This window comes from Natator depressus, chromosome 8 (genome assembly GCF_965152275.1).
Source record: "Natator depressus isolate rNatDep1 chromosome 8, rNatDep2.hap1, whole genome shotgun sequence".
NCBI lineage: Eukaryota > Metazoa > Chordata > Testudines > Cheloniidae > Natator > Natator depressus.
In genome coordinates this window covers 10,880,429-10,897,646 of record NC_134241.1, presented here as the reverse complement: position 1 = coordinate 10,897,646, position 17,218 = coordinate 10,880,429, and the positions used below count along the sequence as shown (strand labels likewise).

The following is a 17,218-nucleotide window of genomic DNA, read 5'->3' as shown; positions in this document are numbered from 1 at the left end:
TTTATAAAAGTCTTTTGAGCCTATATTATCTGCATAAAACACAAGTGAAGGATCTAAATGTAGGATATATATGTAGTTTATAAATTTTAACAACCTTTAAAAACTGCAGTTTTTAAGATAAAAACACATTTCATTTTTTTAGATAAATAGCTTAAAAGATTTTAATGGCACTAATAAAGATCCAAAAAAATAATCGGGATTTTAATCTACCAATAAATAAAACTTTTTTTGCATTCTGTGTTTTGTATTAAAATAAGGCTTTTTAACCTTCATCAATATTGCTCTCTCTAAATGCCATCTCCCAAGGGATTATAATGAAAGCAAAATTCACAGTACCATTTAACCTGCTGGAAGCTTTATTGATTTTACACTGCTCTTAAATGAAAAGTGGAAGTGAATTTTCCTTAAAGATGACCAGGAAGTCTGATCATGTTGTCATTTAGCCAAAATTGATTTATGGTATATGAAGTTGAGTGTTTTATGGTGTACAAATTATATAGTTCTATTCAGTTAACAGAATCTTCTTAGTTTTAGTTTGTCTGTCTAGTTGAAATTCTTAACTTCACAGAAGATGAGGATCTAAGAAGGATCTGACAGGCCAATCTAGTACAATAATCACCTATAAATTGACAATGGGTACTTGCCTCTGTTTTACTACTGTTTTGTATAAGACTTTGTTTCAAGCACATGAATTGGGGAAAGTTAGGTGTACTTGAAATTCCTGTGTGTAAATGAGTCTTTATTTTGCACTTCATGAGCTGTCCGTTGTTCCCTTCCATTTGAGAGAATAAGGGCAAGTCTTCACTAGCAACGTTGAATAAGGGCATGTCTTGATTAGCAACATTAACGTGGCTGTGTAGTCGCAGCAAAAAACCCACCTCCACGAGGGGAATAGCTACCAGCACTGGGAGCGCTGTCTACACTGGCACTTTACAGCGCTGAAACTTGCAGCACTTAGGGGGGTATTTTTGAGCAGGAAAGTTGCAACGCTGTAAAGTGCCAGTGTAGACAGGCCCCTAGTATAAGGACCCCTGCCACTCAAGGTCTCTGAGCCAAATAGTGAAAAAGGAACTTTCTTCATTTTAAATCTTTCCCTTTAGATGGTGCATACATCCCAAAATGCTACACTGATCCATACTTTGTGCAACTGTCTTAACAGACTCTGTTGGTGCATTCCAGTACTGAGAGATGGGAAAAGATAAGACCAGTTTGAAATGGTTTGTTGAACACCATGATCTCATACTCCAATATGAGTTTTGTTCCTCTTTCCATAATACTGTGTTACGCAAAGGGAGGAGATGGTCTTTCCATTACTCCTAGTCTCTTCAGCTGTTCTAAAAAACAACCCAGGATTGTGCAGAAGCAATATTTAAAATAAAATGTTTTCCCGAATGATATCCTTTAGCAATTTATAACAACCTGGCCTTTGTAGACAAGTTCTTGGTATGTTATCCCTTGTAGTCTTTGTCATTCTCCTGAAAAATGGGAATGGATATGGTCATTTTTCTCAAAGATGTACAAGAACCCTAAAAGCCTCAACCTTCTGTTGTGAGATCTCAGGAACACAGCACCTCTTAGTTTTGCAGTCTGAGCACTCCGAGCAGGAAAGCAGACAATATCTACTCCAACATTTTTTCCTAAAATCATGTATGTGGAAGACAGAGAAAGCTAACAAAATTCTGTTGATGCTTCCTTCCAGTTGAGTGTCTCTTCGCCAAAATTGAGACCACTAAAGCACTTCTAACAGGAAAGCAGTGTTGGAGCTACTTAGGTTGGTTGTTATGAAGGACCTCTTTGCCTTTAATGCCCTTTTTTCTAACTTTCATTATGCTTTTAAATGCCACTTGCTTACTGTATCTGTATCAAATGTTTCACAAGGAATATAAAATTGGTAAAATTTCAAATATATATTGCATGTTGTCATGGCACATACCAAATAAAATAGTATTGATCAGTACATGTTCTGCACTTCTATTGCGTGACACACAGGACAGCCATATCAGAACGGTTTAGAAGAAAATATCTAGAAATGTCCTAAAATCAGATAAATGTTAAGGGATCTCTAGGGTATGCATTTGTAGTAGTAATCCATTATAAGTGTTTCCTATGGCTATGCTCTGCCACTTGGTAGTATTTGATGTGTTTGGGACAGAAAGATGGCTCTAATTTAAAATGATATAAATACAAAACTTGTAATTTGCTTTTTTTTCCCTCTCACAGGGCTACATTTAAGCTTGTGAAAACATGTCAAAAATAGAACATGTTTGGGAAATTTTTTTTTTGTTCCTTTCACTGATATTCTATGTGGACATGTATAATGCTTTTGTCATTTATTTATTAGAGGTGGTGTGAGCAAGGGCTAAGACCTTAAAATTCCTGAAAGTTTATTTTGTGGGGTTTTGGTCTGGTTTTGCCACCGAGTTGCTTCTTAGCTTTGGGTAAAAATGAGCATGATACTTATTTACCTTACAGAGTGAATTAATGCTTATAAGGAAGCTTGAAGGTGGAGAGTATTAATAAGAGCTAGCAAATGAGTGGTACTCATACCTGGAAAGTAAGTTATTTATGACTGAGCAGCTTTTACTTGTCTTTCACTAAACTTGCATTCTTTTTAAGATGATAAACTGAGTCTGTTCTTTTGGCCAAGCTTTGTTCCTTTTCTGTGTTTCCCGTTCCTTGTAACGATGCATATAGGTAAAAGATTTCTGTGTGCATGATCGTTCAGGCAGAAAACAAACTTTTCACTGAAATAACATGAAAGCCATTTGTCACGTCCCTCTATTTTGCCTGGAAACTAATTATGAATAATTGCTGTTTAAAATATAGTTCCTGTAACGTAAAGATGGTTATGGAACACAGAATAAGTGCTTATAAAGCCATGTAACATCTATCTTTCTTTTTTGTTAGTATAGTGTGTATTTAGGAGCAAGTAGTATTTTTAATAGGGTTTCTCCTGATGCTTTTTCCCAGTTTTGAATTCCTTATTACTTAGGCACACCTCCCAGAGCTTCCATAGAAACAGATGCTGCATTGAGAGGTAGGCTATCTAGGATAGTTTTTCTTCCTGTAGAAAGTCTGTCCAAAGTAGTGTTAACTTCTTTCATCTTTATCATGGCAAAGTGTGTGTTCTTTTATTTAAAAAAAAAAAAAAAAAAAAAAAAGGAATGTGGCTAGAGTATTGATGTTTTGGTTCTGAATTGCTTACACTTGGCCGATATTCAGAATGGTTGCTTGACGTAGGCTTAAGTTAATGCTTTCGTTGCAGTCATGAAGTATAATAACCAGTGCCGTAAACTGGGACTTAAACAGTTTTTCTGGTGCTTAAATGTTAAATATTAGGAAGGTACCAATCGGTATCTCTAGATATTTTTAAAGCTGTCGGACTGACAGCATGGGGTCTGAAATTAAAAAACACCACAAACTCTTTTAGGTAATCTAATTTACTTTTATGGGTCGTAAGAAAAGTAACAAAAGTTCTGATGATTAAAGACAGTGGTATGAGAATAGTGACATCTTGAAAATGAATAATTTTATCTTGTTTAGTACTGAAATACTTAGATGGATTTCTTTTCTCTTGTATGCGGATTCAGTGTTCCAGAGTATGTTAGATGTTCTCATTCACCAGAGTTTATCAAAAGCTGAGAGACAATATTGTTTGGCAGTCTCTGTAGCAAGAAAGGAAGCATCTTTTGTTATTGACATCCTTTCTCTTAGCTCCGCTCTTGCTTTTCGCCAGCTGCTCATTGTCTGAACTTGCTTGTGTAGTAATCACAAGGGATTTCACGAGCTCTTATCAGCTAGTTGCCACAGCACATCATTTCCTCATGTCATCTTTACTCCCTGTTTTAAAAAAAGAAAAAAAAAAAGATTTACACCAGAATCTGGTGGGTATTCAAGAAAACAAAGGCAGTGTGTGAACACTGTTTCTTTATGACATTGTGTATCGAACAGTACTGTTCAAACTAATTCCCTCAAACATTTTATTGTAAAGGTCTTATTTCTGGCACTTATTCTGCAGTCTCTTCACCTTTTTAGGAAGAAAACATATTGCAAAAGCCTGAAAATCTACTGCTTATAATCCCTATCCCAGGAGACTGGGGGAAATGGCTAAGCGTATAAGTGAAGTGGCCAAGGTGATTGATTATGTCTAAAATCTTTTTTTATTAGCTATCCTCAGTTGTTCCTCCGATCTCATCACTATTAGCTACAAAAAACTGAATGTCCAAGAGCAGCACCCTGGTAGAAGCTTCAGCATACTCTCCCTTCTCGGCAGTAAGGTGATGGCAGGATAGGATTCTCCAGAGCAGTGGCTCTCATCCTTTCCAGACTACTGTACCCCTTTCAGGAGTCTGATTTGTCTTGCGTTCCCCCAAGTTTCACCTCACTTAAAAACTGCTTGCTTACAAAATAAGACACAAAAATGTCACAGCACACTATTACTGAAAAATTGTTTGTTCTCATTGGACCATATGATTATAAAATAAATCAATTGGAACATAAATATTATACTTATACTTCAGTATATAGAGCAGTATAAACAAATCATTGGCTGTATAAAATTTTAGTTTGTACTGACTTCACTAGTGCTTTTTATGTAGCATGTTGTAAAACTAGGCAAATATCTAAATGAGTTGATGTACCCTCTGGAAAACCTCTGCATACCCCTGGTTGAGAACCACTGCTCCAGCATATTGCCCTTGGAATTTGCTGGTTACCCATATCCCTCAATTTGTCTTTATTTAGCTTTTGGTGAGTAGAAGTAGTTCTTCTGTTTGTAGTCTAGTAAACTTTTTACCTATTAAGCAAATAAATTTTGTACATGTTTTTTACCTGCGCCATATCTACACTAAACTGCATATTATAAAAAGCTAACTTGGAAAGCTTTGCATTAAAGTCCTATTAAATCAACCAATGTCAGGAAATCCAAAGTTACAGGAGATGGAGAGGAGTACCTTCCATCTCTTGGAAACTACCCTGGCCTCCCTCGAGCTAGCACTGATAGTCTGAAAGGAGTCCTACAAAATTTTCCTTCAGTTAGAAGAATGGTAGTTATGATGTGGGACTTCAGTGTTCTTTTAAAAAATTAGATCTAAAATCAAGGGTAGAAATAATCACTCTTCCTATTTAATATCCGAATTGTTTTCAGCTCTGCCTTCCTCTTCCCTCCCACCAAAAAACCCCAAAACAAAACATAGTGGCTAACTACTTGCTGTTTTTTGTTTTTTTTTTGTTTTAAACAGGACTAAATTAGAAGAATCGTCCCTTTTGATTTATAAGTGACATCTATTCAATCAGGTGTTGTCTTCCAAGAAATAATACAGTTGGTCAGTTGCTTCTTGTAGACATTGACATTTATTTATAGAAAGGTTTTCTGAAGACTTGTGTCAAATGACGTCAATGGCCAGTTTGTTCTCTTTTACTAGCCCAGCTGTAAAGCGTTTGTTGGGCTGGAAACAAGGAGATGAAGAGGAAAAATGGGCAGAAAAGGCAGTTGATGCTTTGGTAAAAAAGTTGAAAAAGAAAAAGGGTGCTATGGAAGAATTAGAAAAAGCCTTGAGCAGTCCCGGACAGCCCAGCAAGTGTGTTACTATTCCTCGTTCTTTAGATGGGAGACTTCAAGTTTCCCACAGAAAAGGCCTGCCCCATGTTATATACTGTCGTGTCTGGCGTTGGCCTGATCTACAGAGTCATCATGAGTTGAAGCCATTGGATGTTTGTGAATTTCCATTTGGATCTAAACAGAAGGAAGTTTGTATTAATCCATACCACTACAAAAGGGTGGAGAGCCCAGGTAAGTTTGAGCATCGCTGTCTATAAAACTGAACAAATTGCCCACAGACAGTGTTGCTTTGCCAGTTAAATTGTCAGGGGAAGGGGTGGGGTGGAGTATAACATTCTGGTTAGAATAGATACAGTTTTCCTGGTAAAAACCTTACAACTACAGTTTACTGTGTAGCATATGATCTATGGAAGGGATTTCTAAATCCTGGTTCCGATAGTCAATAACAAAGTCATCATTGACTTTATTATGACCAGTATTCGGCTCTAAATGCAAAAGTAGTCAACTGAAGACTTCATATTCTTTGAGAAATTTAGCTATAAACCTCAGAATTCGTATTAGTAGGTCAGTATGTTTTTTTTTAATCACTGGGTGTTCTATCAGTCACAGTGGGCATGAGACAGGAAGAAGAGATGTGGAGAGACTGGTGCTCCCCAGTCAAGTTCTAGACAACAAGTGATAGTGGGAGGGCAGACTAGGAATGATAGGTACAGCCATGTTCCTGGTACAAAGTTCCAAAAGGTAAGCATGGTGGTATGTAAAAGCATGGGTCCATGGGAGACATTGAGGAAAGTAGAGTTGTAGTTGGGAATGGGAAAAGGCAGACTTGTAATTTCTGGGACGTATGTTTAGCAGGGGAATCCGCTTTCCACTAGAGTGGGCATAGGAATATGTAACGCAAGGTTAAAGTGGAGAATTTGCGCACACAAGTCAGGAATTTGTAAGTTGCTGTTCTCCCACTATCTCAGCAATGGTGCTGGTAGGAAGGTGTATATTTGAAAGCGTGTGTACACAATCCAAAATAACATATATCAGATGTGACTTAGATTGCTAATGTTGTTGTGGAAACATTGACTTTTGATTTTCCTTACTTGAGTTTAGAGTTCAATGTATTAATGTAGCTTTTTGCACTTAATGGTATGTTAGGAGGACACTAATCCTTTAAATTCATTAGTACTTTCCCCTTAGTATGCACGCTCTGCACAAAAGGCTCACTAAACTGGTAACAAATGACTATTTTTCATGCTGTGAAGTATAAATTAAGTCTGGCAAGAAACGGAGCAGAAGTGTAAAATAGTTTTACAAAGTGTATGTATTTATTTTTTAAATCCACAAATTGTAAGAAGCACTTAAATCTTGTAACACCTTTTTCTTGCTTCTCCTCAGCTGATAATGGGAATTTTTATTTTTATTTATTTTGGTGGTTAGTGAATAGTTTGCGTTGTTTTATGCTGTTCGTTCTAGCTATATTTTTAACAATTTTGTCTGATTGTTTTTTGTTTTTTTGTTTTGTTTTTGTTTTTTTAGTTCTACCTCCAGTGTTAGTGCCTAGACATAGTGAATTCAATCCACAGCACAGCCTTCTAGTTCAGTTCAGGAACCTAAGCCACAATGAACCGCACATGCCACAAAATGCTACATTTCCAGATTCTTTCCAGCAACCCAACAGCACTCCATTTTCCATTTCACCACACAGCCCCTACCCACCTTCTCCAGTGAGCAGCACTTACCCAAGTTCCCCTGCCAGTTCTGGACCATCTAGTCCATTTCAGCTACCAGGTGAGAACAGTCTATATGCGAACTGTGCTGAGAAATTAAAATATGCTTGTAGAGTAATACCAAAAGCTATTGCAATTCCCTTTTGCCTCTCTGTTTCTGGTATCAATTGATATTGGCTTAATATCAACCAATTCTGGTACTATGTTAATCATTCATTACTACTTTTTCTTAGTCTTTGATATGGATCAGAACGAGCTCTTGTGAATTATTATGGTTTTTATTTTCCAAATACCATCTGACTTGTGGCTGGGATATGGAAAAATGGGGTTACTAAATGAATTCACTGTTTTTAAATATGAGATGCAAAGCAGAGAGGAAGTATCTTAATATGTAACAGTCCTCTTTTAAAACGGAAGGAATTTGACATGAACAAATTCTGAGCTCACAGAGGGCATAGTTTATATTAAATATCATCCAGTAGTACGGAATTGTAGTTTCTTATAAGACCTCAAATACTGCAGCAATGAGTTGTGCTGAAGAGTATTGACTTGGGACTCTTAATAAATACTCTTAATAAATCTAACTAAGCATGTGTATTTACTCATTACTCTAATAACCAAGCACCCGACAACATTTAAGTGTGGCCTACCTGAGTGAGCAAAGCAAGGCCTTACGCTCCGCTTGATGGCATCTGTCTGTCAGTCTTCATTTATAGTTTTTAACTTGTGCTTTTTTTTTCTTATTTGAAGCTGATACTCCACCTCCTGCATATATGCCCCCCGAAGATCAGATGGGGCAGGATAATTCACAGTCTATGGACACAAGCAACACTATGATTCCTCAAATTATGCCAAATATATCCAGCAGAGGTAAGATAGTATGGTATATAATTAATCTTTAGTTGGCTTATTTAATGCTGAGAGCCAGATTCAGCGGTAACTTAATTGGGGTAATTGATGTGGTGTTAAGTAGATATAACTTGCAAATGAAAATGGAAGAAGTCCAGGGTTGTACCAGAAGGAGCAGCCCCCAGGAAGAGAATGCAAGATGAAACAACCTCTATCTAGTTCATTTTTACACCGTTTTGTTGATTGGCTTGTTTTTAAACCACTTAAGAAGAAAATAACAAAAAAACCTCCCCTTCTTCTTGAATTGAGCTTCTTTTAATAACTAAGGGTCTGATTTCCGCCCCCTGAATTGTTCAGACCCTATCTTTTTACCTTTGATTGCACATGGAGTTGTACTTGCTCGGCATCCCTGAAGATCAGGCCTCAACATGTCAATTATAAATAAGTTTATACAGAAAAACTTTTTGTTTGTTTGGCAGCACTTATTGTATAATTTTCCACTTTGTTTACATGAGCCTTTCACATAAGGCTCAGGAAGAGGGAAAGGCACCAAAATAAGAAAATATCGTGAAACAAAACTTTCAGAGTAACTCGGAGCAGGTGTAGTACCTGAAGATGCTCTTACCTTTTTTTAAACTGACTAGATTTCAACAAATTGGTAGTGGCCTTTTTAACCATATCCTACTATCCTTCAAACTCTGAGCATAAGATACAGACGTGGGATTGCGGGAGCAATTTTTTACTGCTATGTGAAAGGAATTGTTAAACGCCTCTAAATTGAAATACATATTGACCGGTTTTAATTCCATTTTATTATAGATGTTCAACCTGTTGCTTATGAAGAGCCCAAGCACTGGTGTTCAATTGTGTACTATGAATTAAACAATCGCGTAGGAGAAGCTTTTCACGCATCTTCCACCAGTGTCTTAGTGGATGGATTTACAGATCCTTCTAACAATAAAAACAGGTTCTGCTTAGGTTTGCTGTCCAATGTTAATCGCAACTCAACTATTGAGAACACTAGGCGACATATTGGAAAAGGTAATTCATAAGTGTACATTATGTCTCCTTTATGATTGCTTGTCAGCCTATTGCTATTAAAGACTTCATTGAAAACAGGTATATTGTAATGTGCAAAAATTGAAATTATATATGGTGGTTGCAGTGGTAAATAATAAGCCTGGAGAAAAGGTTTATTTAAACAAATTGTATATATGTGATACACATTGAAGAATTCTGGTCACAGAATCCATCCAATTAACTTAAATGATGTACAATATAAAAATTGCCTGCTTCTAGAATAGGTAGAATACTGTTGGCAAACAAGCCTGCCGTGACTGTACTGTATTCAGTGCCAGCACTTCAACAAAATTGTAGGTCCTGGGAGTATCTGTCAAGTTCCATATATACAACTACCATTTTAGATATGTTCCTCAGAAGAAGTTCTTGCTGCTGCTTAATAATATTTCAGAATTTTTTGTTCTCAGTTCATACAGGATATTTGAGTGCTGTCTAGTATGTTTAAATATCGTACGTTGAAAGCAAAACTAAAATAAGGCTTTAAGGATCTGTTTTGTTGGAGTGAATCCAAGATGGGTGAGGGGTGGGGGTAGTCCTGGGTTTGACAGGTCTCACAGGATCTTGCAGTTTTCCCCTGGGTCTGCCATGCTTTTCAGCTGATAGCACTATATGAACACACAATTTTCACACAGATGAAGCCTGCTCAATCTCTTAAAGTATTTTAGTGAATTTTTAAAATGTCCCTTCATATGCCTTTCCTTATTCATGTCTTGAGAAGAGAACCGTTTTCTTACTGCTCTGCTTTATAAAGATCATTTTAGTACTTAAAATTGTTAAGATTATTCTCAAAATTGCATTACCCTTGGTCAAACTGAAACAGTTGCCTAGTGCCTTAGAAAGCCAAAGGTACTGTAACAAGGTACTTTTGGGCTACTTCTGATGTGGACTACTGGAACCATCAATTATATTAGAAATGGAGACAATATTAGAGAACTGTGCTTATGAATATTAGTCCTGAGGGCGTTCTGTGCCAAAACATTTTAAAATTCTGCAGGTTTTATTTGTCAGATAAATGTGGCGGCTCCCGCATGGCATTGGGGAGCACAGGCCACTGGATGCACAGAAGTGGGACTCTGAAGGGGGGGTCCAGATGAAGGTGGTTGGGGGCCTGGGTGGGTGCAGAATTCCCCCAGGAGTACTAGGTAGATAGGCTTGCATAAGTTAAAACTTAAAGTTAAAATCTGTAATTTTAATAATGGAATTTTAACTCTACGATAAGTGTAGAGTCACTGTTCCTGGGACAGTTGAATTTTCTAGGATGATTTCTGTTAACTTCACAAGGGAATACAGTTACATTATCTACTTACGAAATTTATTCTGAATGTCTCCCCTTTCTATATACAACACAGCCACCAAAAATACCAGACTTCTCACATTTTTGTAAAAGCACTGCACTCCAGCCATGGGTCACTTTTGAAATTTCAGAATTAACTTTTAAGCTACTTACTACTTCATCTTGAGTTTTATTTTCCCCAGGAGAAGCAGACATTTCTGTCGCAGCCTTCTATGTACCTCTGTTCTCCAACTCAACATAGCCTATCTCTCCAATTCAACTCCTCAGAGATCCCCAATCAGTACCTTAGCATGGGAAGGTCAACTGACTAGTGGGGCAGGAAAGAAGCAGAATAGAACAGAATTACATGGGAGAGAGGCCTGACCCCAAATCCACTGTGAGCCACTTGCAGTTGATCAGCTGACCAAGCAATCTGCTTCTAAGTTACTTTCCCCAAACTTCATCCCACCCCAGACTCACAGTGGACCTGATGAGTTCACCGATAGCTGTCAGTCTGAAAGATTAGTTCAGGTCTTCCTTTATTATATGCAGTGTTCTAGCTGTGTCCATCTCAGGATACTAGAGAGACCAGATGGGTGAGGTAGTATCTTTTATTGGACCAACTTCTGTTGGTGAGAGAGACAAACTTTTGTCCCAGTCATCGGGAAGAAAGGAAGGGGGAGAGGGAAATCGGCTGTGGGGAGGGGTTGTTAGAGGGTTATAGATCGTTGTTGTAAGCCATAAATCCAGTGTGTCTCTTCAGTCTGATTTTTAGTGTCTAGCAAAGTTATTAATTTAAGCTCCCAGGCTCATCTTTTTTGAAAGTTTGCAGGTTTCCTTTTGAGGATGAGGACTAATAGGTCAGATACAAAATGATTGCCTTGTGAAAAATATTCACCCACAGGTGGTATGGTGTTTCTGTCTTTTATCATTTTCCTATGTGAGTTCATTCGAGAGTGTAGTGATTGTTTCTGGTTTCACTCACACAGTTGCTATTGGGGCATTTAGTACACTGAGGTACACCGCATATTGTGATAAGCATGTATAGGACCCATGGATCTTGAAAGGTGTGTGGTGTGTGTGGTGGTGGGGGGGCGGGGGTGATGATAGTCGTAGCAGTGAAGATACATCTGTAGGTTATGCATCTGTTCTGGGAGGGTCTTGTGCTGCTTTGAGCTGGACACTAGGCATTCTGTCCTATAATTGGTGAGAGAAGGCCATCTAGCGGCTGATATAAAATGAAGTTGTCTGAGGTGGAAAAAGTGTGTTGAACTGCTTATGTGTATATGACTAGAAAAATATCTTTTCAGGGAAGTTCTTCAAATGGAAGTCTCACTAAATTGTCTCAGAGCTCAAGGAAGTTATTTACAGTAATACAACTTGATTATAATCTGAAACAATTTTTTAATCTGTTTTTTTTTCCTTTTGTTTTTAAGGAGTTCATCTCTACTATGTTGGTGGGGAAGTCTATGCTGAATGCTTAAGTGACAGCAGCATATTTGTACAGAGCAGGAACTGCAACTACCATCATGGATTTCACCCTACAACTGTGTGCAAGATTCCCAGTGGCTGCAGCCTTAAAATTTTTAACAATCAGGAGTTTGCTCAGCTTTTAGCTCAGTCTGTCAACCATGGATTTGAGGCAGTGTATGAGCTTACCAAAATGTGCACCATTCGAATGAGTTTTGTAAAGGTAAATAAATTCTTTATCTAAGCATTTAAATTTACTGTGGAATGAGAGAGGTTCAAGGAAAGAATTCAGATTCGCACTGATACTATACTGCAGAAATTTTTTGCAATGTAACATGATTTTTACATTTTAATCTGACACCGTGTGTTGGAGTATCATTACTGTTTTATGTGTGATACTTGCCAGGTGAGTGTGTTCGCCATAGTAGTTTAGTAGGTCCCCTGCTCCATCTGGTCCAGTTAAATGCTTCCTTTCTCAGATCCAAAGCATGCTATAAGTCTTTGCAAAAAGAAAAGGAGTACTTGTGGCACCTTAGAGACTAACCAATTTATTTGAGCATACGCTTTCGTGAGCTACAGCTCTATGCTCAAATAAATTGGTTAGTCTCTAAGGTGCCACAAGTACTCCTTTTCTTTTTGCGAATACAGACTAACATGGCTGTTACTCTGAAACCTGCTATAAGTCTTGTAAACTTCCATTTCTAAAGGAGACTTGCATTGTGCACTCACATTTCAATTTGAGTGATGGGGTAAGAATAAAGTGACCTGCTGGACAACTAACGTGGCTGTGATCCATATGGTAAAACTGAAGGAATACATATATAACAGTTTGACTCCTCCTTGTGCCTTCCTCAATTCCTGCTCCCCAAAAGAGTTTGAGTTCTTAGACAAATGAATTTCATCAACCTTTTGAGCCTTCAGTATACCTTTTTGTAGAATGAAGGCAGACTTATTTTTTAAATTTATGCAGCCAAATTGTATTCAGTGCCTTTTAAAATAAATAAATTAAAAAAAAAATCTGCAATATCTGTAGTTCTCAAAAAAACTGGTTTTCTATTAGTAAATGGTCTGACTCTTTCTTTTACTGTAGTAAGAGGTGAATTGTGCCACTAAGCTCTTCTGTATCTGGTCTTTAAAAGGATGTTCAATATTGGGTATTCAAGGTTGAACAACACAATTGTTCTTGCTTATTTGGGGGCCTCTAATAGCTTAAAATGTCCTACAGCCTAACTTTGCATTTCCTGTTGCTAAAATTAGTTTGGATTAAGAGTATACACTCATAACGTCAAAGGTATAACATTTGTTCATTTTTATAGGGTTGGGGAGCAGAATATCATCGGCAAGATGTCACAAGCACCCCATGCTGGATAGAAATTCATCTTCACGGGCCCCTTCAGTGGCTGGATAAAGTACTTACACAAATGGGTTCACCACTTAATCCCATCTCTTCAGTTTCATAGTGCTGCAGTATTACCTTCAACTCTACCTTTAGTGAACTTATTTTAATTCTAGAGAAACTTCCAGTGTGGATACTGTGAGCTAGATGGAGAACAGATATGGTTTAACTTTTTACCCCCTTTGTGACCAATTCCACTACATATTGTTGATTTATTTTTACATTTGTTTGTTTTTGTGATACTAAAGTGACAATTGAGCCCTATTGGGGGAGAGGGGAGCGCGACAAAGTTTCTTGAAAAAATCGCAACACTTTTCCCCCTCTTCAGATGAAACTTAAACAGGTATATGTCTAACTGGAACATATTTTCTTCACTGTCACATAGGGACAAGAATTTTGAAGACAGATTTTAGGAGTAAATACAAATCATAGATTTTTAGTGTTAATAGAACTGTACATTCTGTTTGCTGAACATGTGCAGCTCCAGATTTCAGTCAGTATTTTATATGTAGCTGTGTAACATCTTACGGAAGACTTCTGTCATAAACAAAGTTAGCCTTTATTACAGCTAAGTTTGCCTCAATTTGAACAATGTGAGTTAAGTGTACACTCTTGAAATACTTTTTTTTTTTAAACGGATATGGATGGTGTAAAAACACTTGCATTAACCTTTGGAAAATGCAGTCATAAACACACTGTATACATTGAGGAATATAAATTATTAGCCTTGTCCCATTCCAATTTTATAACATTGCTTTTAACCACCATTTAACGAGTAATTGATACAAGGTAAACTCTTTTTCGCACTGCTGCGGACTAGTCAGTTCTTGTTTTGCCTTGATATGCACCCATGCTGTTTTGGATGTAATTGCCAACACCTAGCTTTTTAGGTACCCTTTTGTATTTTAGTATACACACCACTTTTTATAAATGGCAGTACTTACATTGCAAAGGAGCTAAGTTCTCTAGCTGTCTGTTTTACCTATTCAGAATTGGCATGTTTTAGGTCTCGTAAATCACTTAGCAGTTGTTTTGCAGTATTAGTAATGACCCTGTACTTCACTTCCAATACAGATTTGATTAAACTCTCTTTCTCATACTGTTTTGAAGACTGAATGGCTTAGCAAATGGTAATTGAGTGCAGAGCCTTTTATTTCTAGATCAAATGCAGATGTGGTAGATAATTATCAAAAATCATGACTGTAAAGACTTATGTCCTGTGTGAAATGGTGGTCTTCATCCCAATCCTGATGAATGAGTTTCCCCTCACATAGTCTAGGCCTACAGTTGGCATTCTTAGCAGAGAAGCTAACGATTGCATGTAGATGGAGATTAAAGGTTTCAGAGGAGCAGCTATTAGTCTGTATCCGCAAAAAGAACAGGAGCACTTGTGGCACCTTAGAGACTAACAAATTTATTAGAGCATAAGCTTTCGTGGTCTACCGCCCACTTCATCAGATGCATAGAATGGAACATATAGTTAGAAGATATATACACACACACACATACAGAGATCGTGGAAGTTGCCATACGAACTGTAAGAGGCTAAAAGAAAAGGAGTACTTGTGGCACCTTAGAGACTAACCAATTTATTTGAGCATAAGCTTTCGTGAGCTACAGCTCACTGCATCCGATGAAGTGAGCTGTAGCTCACGAAAGCTTATGCTCAAATAAATTGGTTAGTCTCTAAGGTGCCACAAGTACTCCTTTTCTTTTTGCGGTTACAGACTAACACGGCTGTTACTCTGAAACCTGTAAGAGGCTAATTAATTAAGATGAGCTATTATCAGCTGGAGGGGGAAAAAAAACTTTTGTAGTGATGATCAAGATAGCCCATTTAGACAGTTGACAAGAAGGTGTGAGGATACTTAACTTAAGGAAATAGATTCAATATGTGTAATGACCCAGCCACTCCCAGTCTCTATTCAAACCCAAGTTAATGGTATCTAGTTTGCATATTAATTCAAGCTCAGCAGTTTTTCCTTGGAGTCTGTTTTTGAAGCTTTTCTGTTGCAAAATTGTCACCCTTAAATCTTTTACAGAGAGGCTGTTCTTTTTGATGGAGATTAAATTGCCCTTTCAACCACATAGGAAATCCTTCAGGGTCGGGGTTGAAGCACGCTGGTGTAAGGCTGTGAGAAGGCTTGTACTGCAGCTGCCTGCTGTATTTGTTGTGTCACTAATTGGAGGACTTTTGTTGCCCAGGCTGTCAATACAAACACTAAATAAAAAAGGGGGAATCTATGGGTAATGCCTTTTCCTAAGAAAATGAGGGAAAGAAATGTATTGTGGAGAATACTAGGTGAAGTGAATTATGGCCAGACTCTTTCTTTTTTAATTCTAAAGTTTTTATGTGCAGAGTGCAGGGCCTGTTATATATAATAACTATTCACCTTCCCCTTTCCCTATCGCAAACACACATTATTTACCCACCCAGATAAAATGTTTGGGAGGTAGGCTGAAAACTCTAAAACTCAAGTATCAGAAGGGTAGCCATGTTAGTCCACATCTGTAAAAGCGGCAAAGAGCCCTGTGGCACCTTATAGACTAACAGACGTATTGGAGCATAAGCTTTCGTGGGTGAATACCCACTTCGTCAGATGCATGTAGTGGAGATTTCCAGAGGCAGGTATAAATATGCAAGCAAGAATTGGGCCAGGGATAAGGAGGTTAGTTCAATCAGGGAAGATGAGGCCCTCTTCTAGCAGTTGAGGTGTGAACACCAAGGGAGGAGAAACTGCTTTTGTAGCTGGCTAGCCATTCAGTCTTTGTTTAATCCTGAGCTGATGGTGTCAAATTTGCAAATGAACTGAAGCTCAGCAGTTTCCCTTTGAAGTCTGGTCCTAAAACTCAAGTACTTATTAAAGGATGCTTTGTAGTTAGCTACTGGAGCCCAAGGGTATTGATCACTTAAGTTCTTCTTGTGTCCTTTTATTGAATGACAGAGTTTGTGCTTAAATGTGGTAATCCCTGTATCACATAGTACATAAGTAAATCTTTTTAAAGGAACAAAATTGTTTACATATCATGATAAATTCTGTTTCTTATGAAATGCCTTAAAGGAATAAAGCTAAACTGATAACGTTCACAGATCTATAATGCTGTCTTGTACAGGAATAAGTATTTGTACTTGATCTTAAACACTTTCTCCAGCATTTTAAAAATAAAACATTTTCAGGAAAAAGAGGAGTAACATTACTTTGTCATTTATCTTCTGGGCCACTATGTATTCCTTTGAACTGTAGCCAACAATGGTTTTATTGAAAGAGCAACAAATTCAGCTGTTACCCACAAGATCAGGCCTTCCAGAGTCAAAATGAACATTTTCCTACACCCATATTTGAGTTTTCTTCGTAAGTTTGTAACTCTGCATATATTTAACACTGTGGTATCTTTTCTAGAATAATTTTTATGATTAATGGCATGACACATCAGGTTAAAAGAGTAAAATCTCAGTTGCAGTACCTCTAAAAGATTTCACTGCATCCAAGCTTGAGTTTTTTTTGGTTTTTTTTTTTATTGGCTTCATCTGCGCTCATGTATGTGCCTAGCTGAAACTAAGTAAATGATTCAGGAATGGCTGCATGGGTGTGCACGAGACAGAACTAGTGCTTAACGTGGCCAGGCTGGCTATATGTGCATCAGTACTATAATTTTAGCAATACAATAGAACCTCAGAGTTACGAACATCAGAGTTACGAAGTGACCGACCGGTCAACCAGACACCTCATTTGGAACCGGAAGTATGCAATCAGGCAGCAGCAGAGACACACCAGAAAAAAACAAAAAGAGCAAATACAGAATAGTACATTGTGTAAAATGTAAAATAGAGGTTCAACCTTTCTAGTCCAGCACCTTCAGGACCTGACCAG

General features: G+C 37.6%; 1 protein-coding gene across 4 annotated transcripts in view; it reads left to right on the top strand.

The window, feature by feature from the left end:
* SMAD5 (SMAD family member 5) overlaps positions 1–14,953 on the top strand; it is a 37,150-nt gene extending 22,197 nt beyond the window's left edge. For 2 of the 4 annotated variants that reach the window (XM_074960408.1, XM_074960406.1), the window contains exons 3-8: positions 5,241–5,791; positions 7,088–7,339; positions 8,029–8,148; positions 8,947–9,168; positions 11,917–12,173; positions 13,267–14,953. In XM_074960408.1, the coding sequence (XP_074816509.1) occupies positions 5,389–5,791; positions 7,088–7,339; positions 8,029–8,148; positions 8,947–9,168; positions 11,917–12,173; positions 13,267–13,410 (1,398 nt within the window). In that variant the 5' untranslated portion in view covers positions 5,241–5,388 and the 3' untranslated portion in view covers positions 13,411–14,953. Of the gene's footprint in view, positions 1–2,193; positions 4,134–5,240; positions 5,792–7,087; positions 7,340–8,028; positions 8,149–8,946; positions 9,169–11,916; positions 12,174–13,266 lie in introns of those variants that run through there. The other 2 variants (XM_074960409.1, XM_074960407.1) reach the window with 2 other exon arrangements.
* The last annotated feature ends 2,265 nt before the right edge of the window (positions 14,954–17,218 follow it).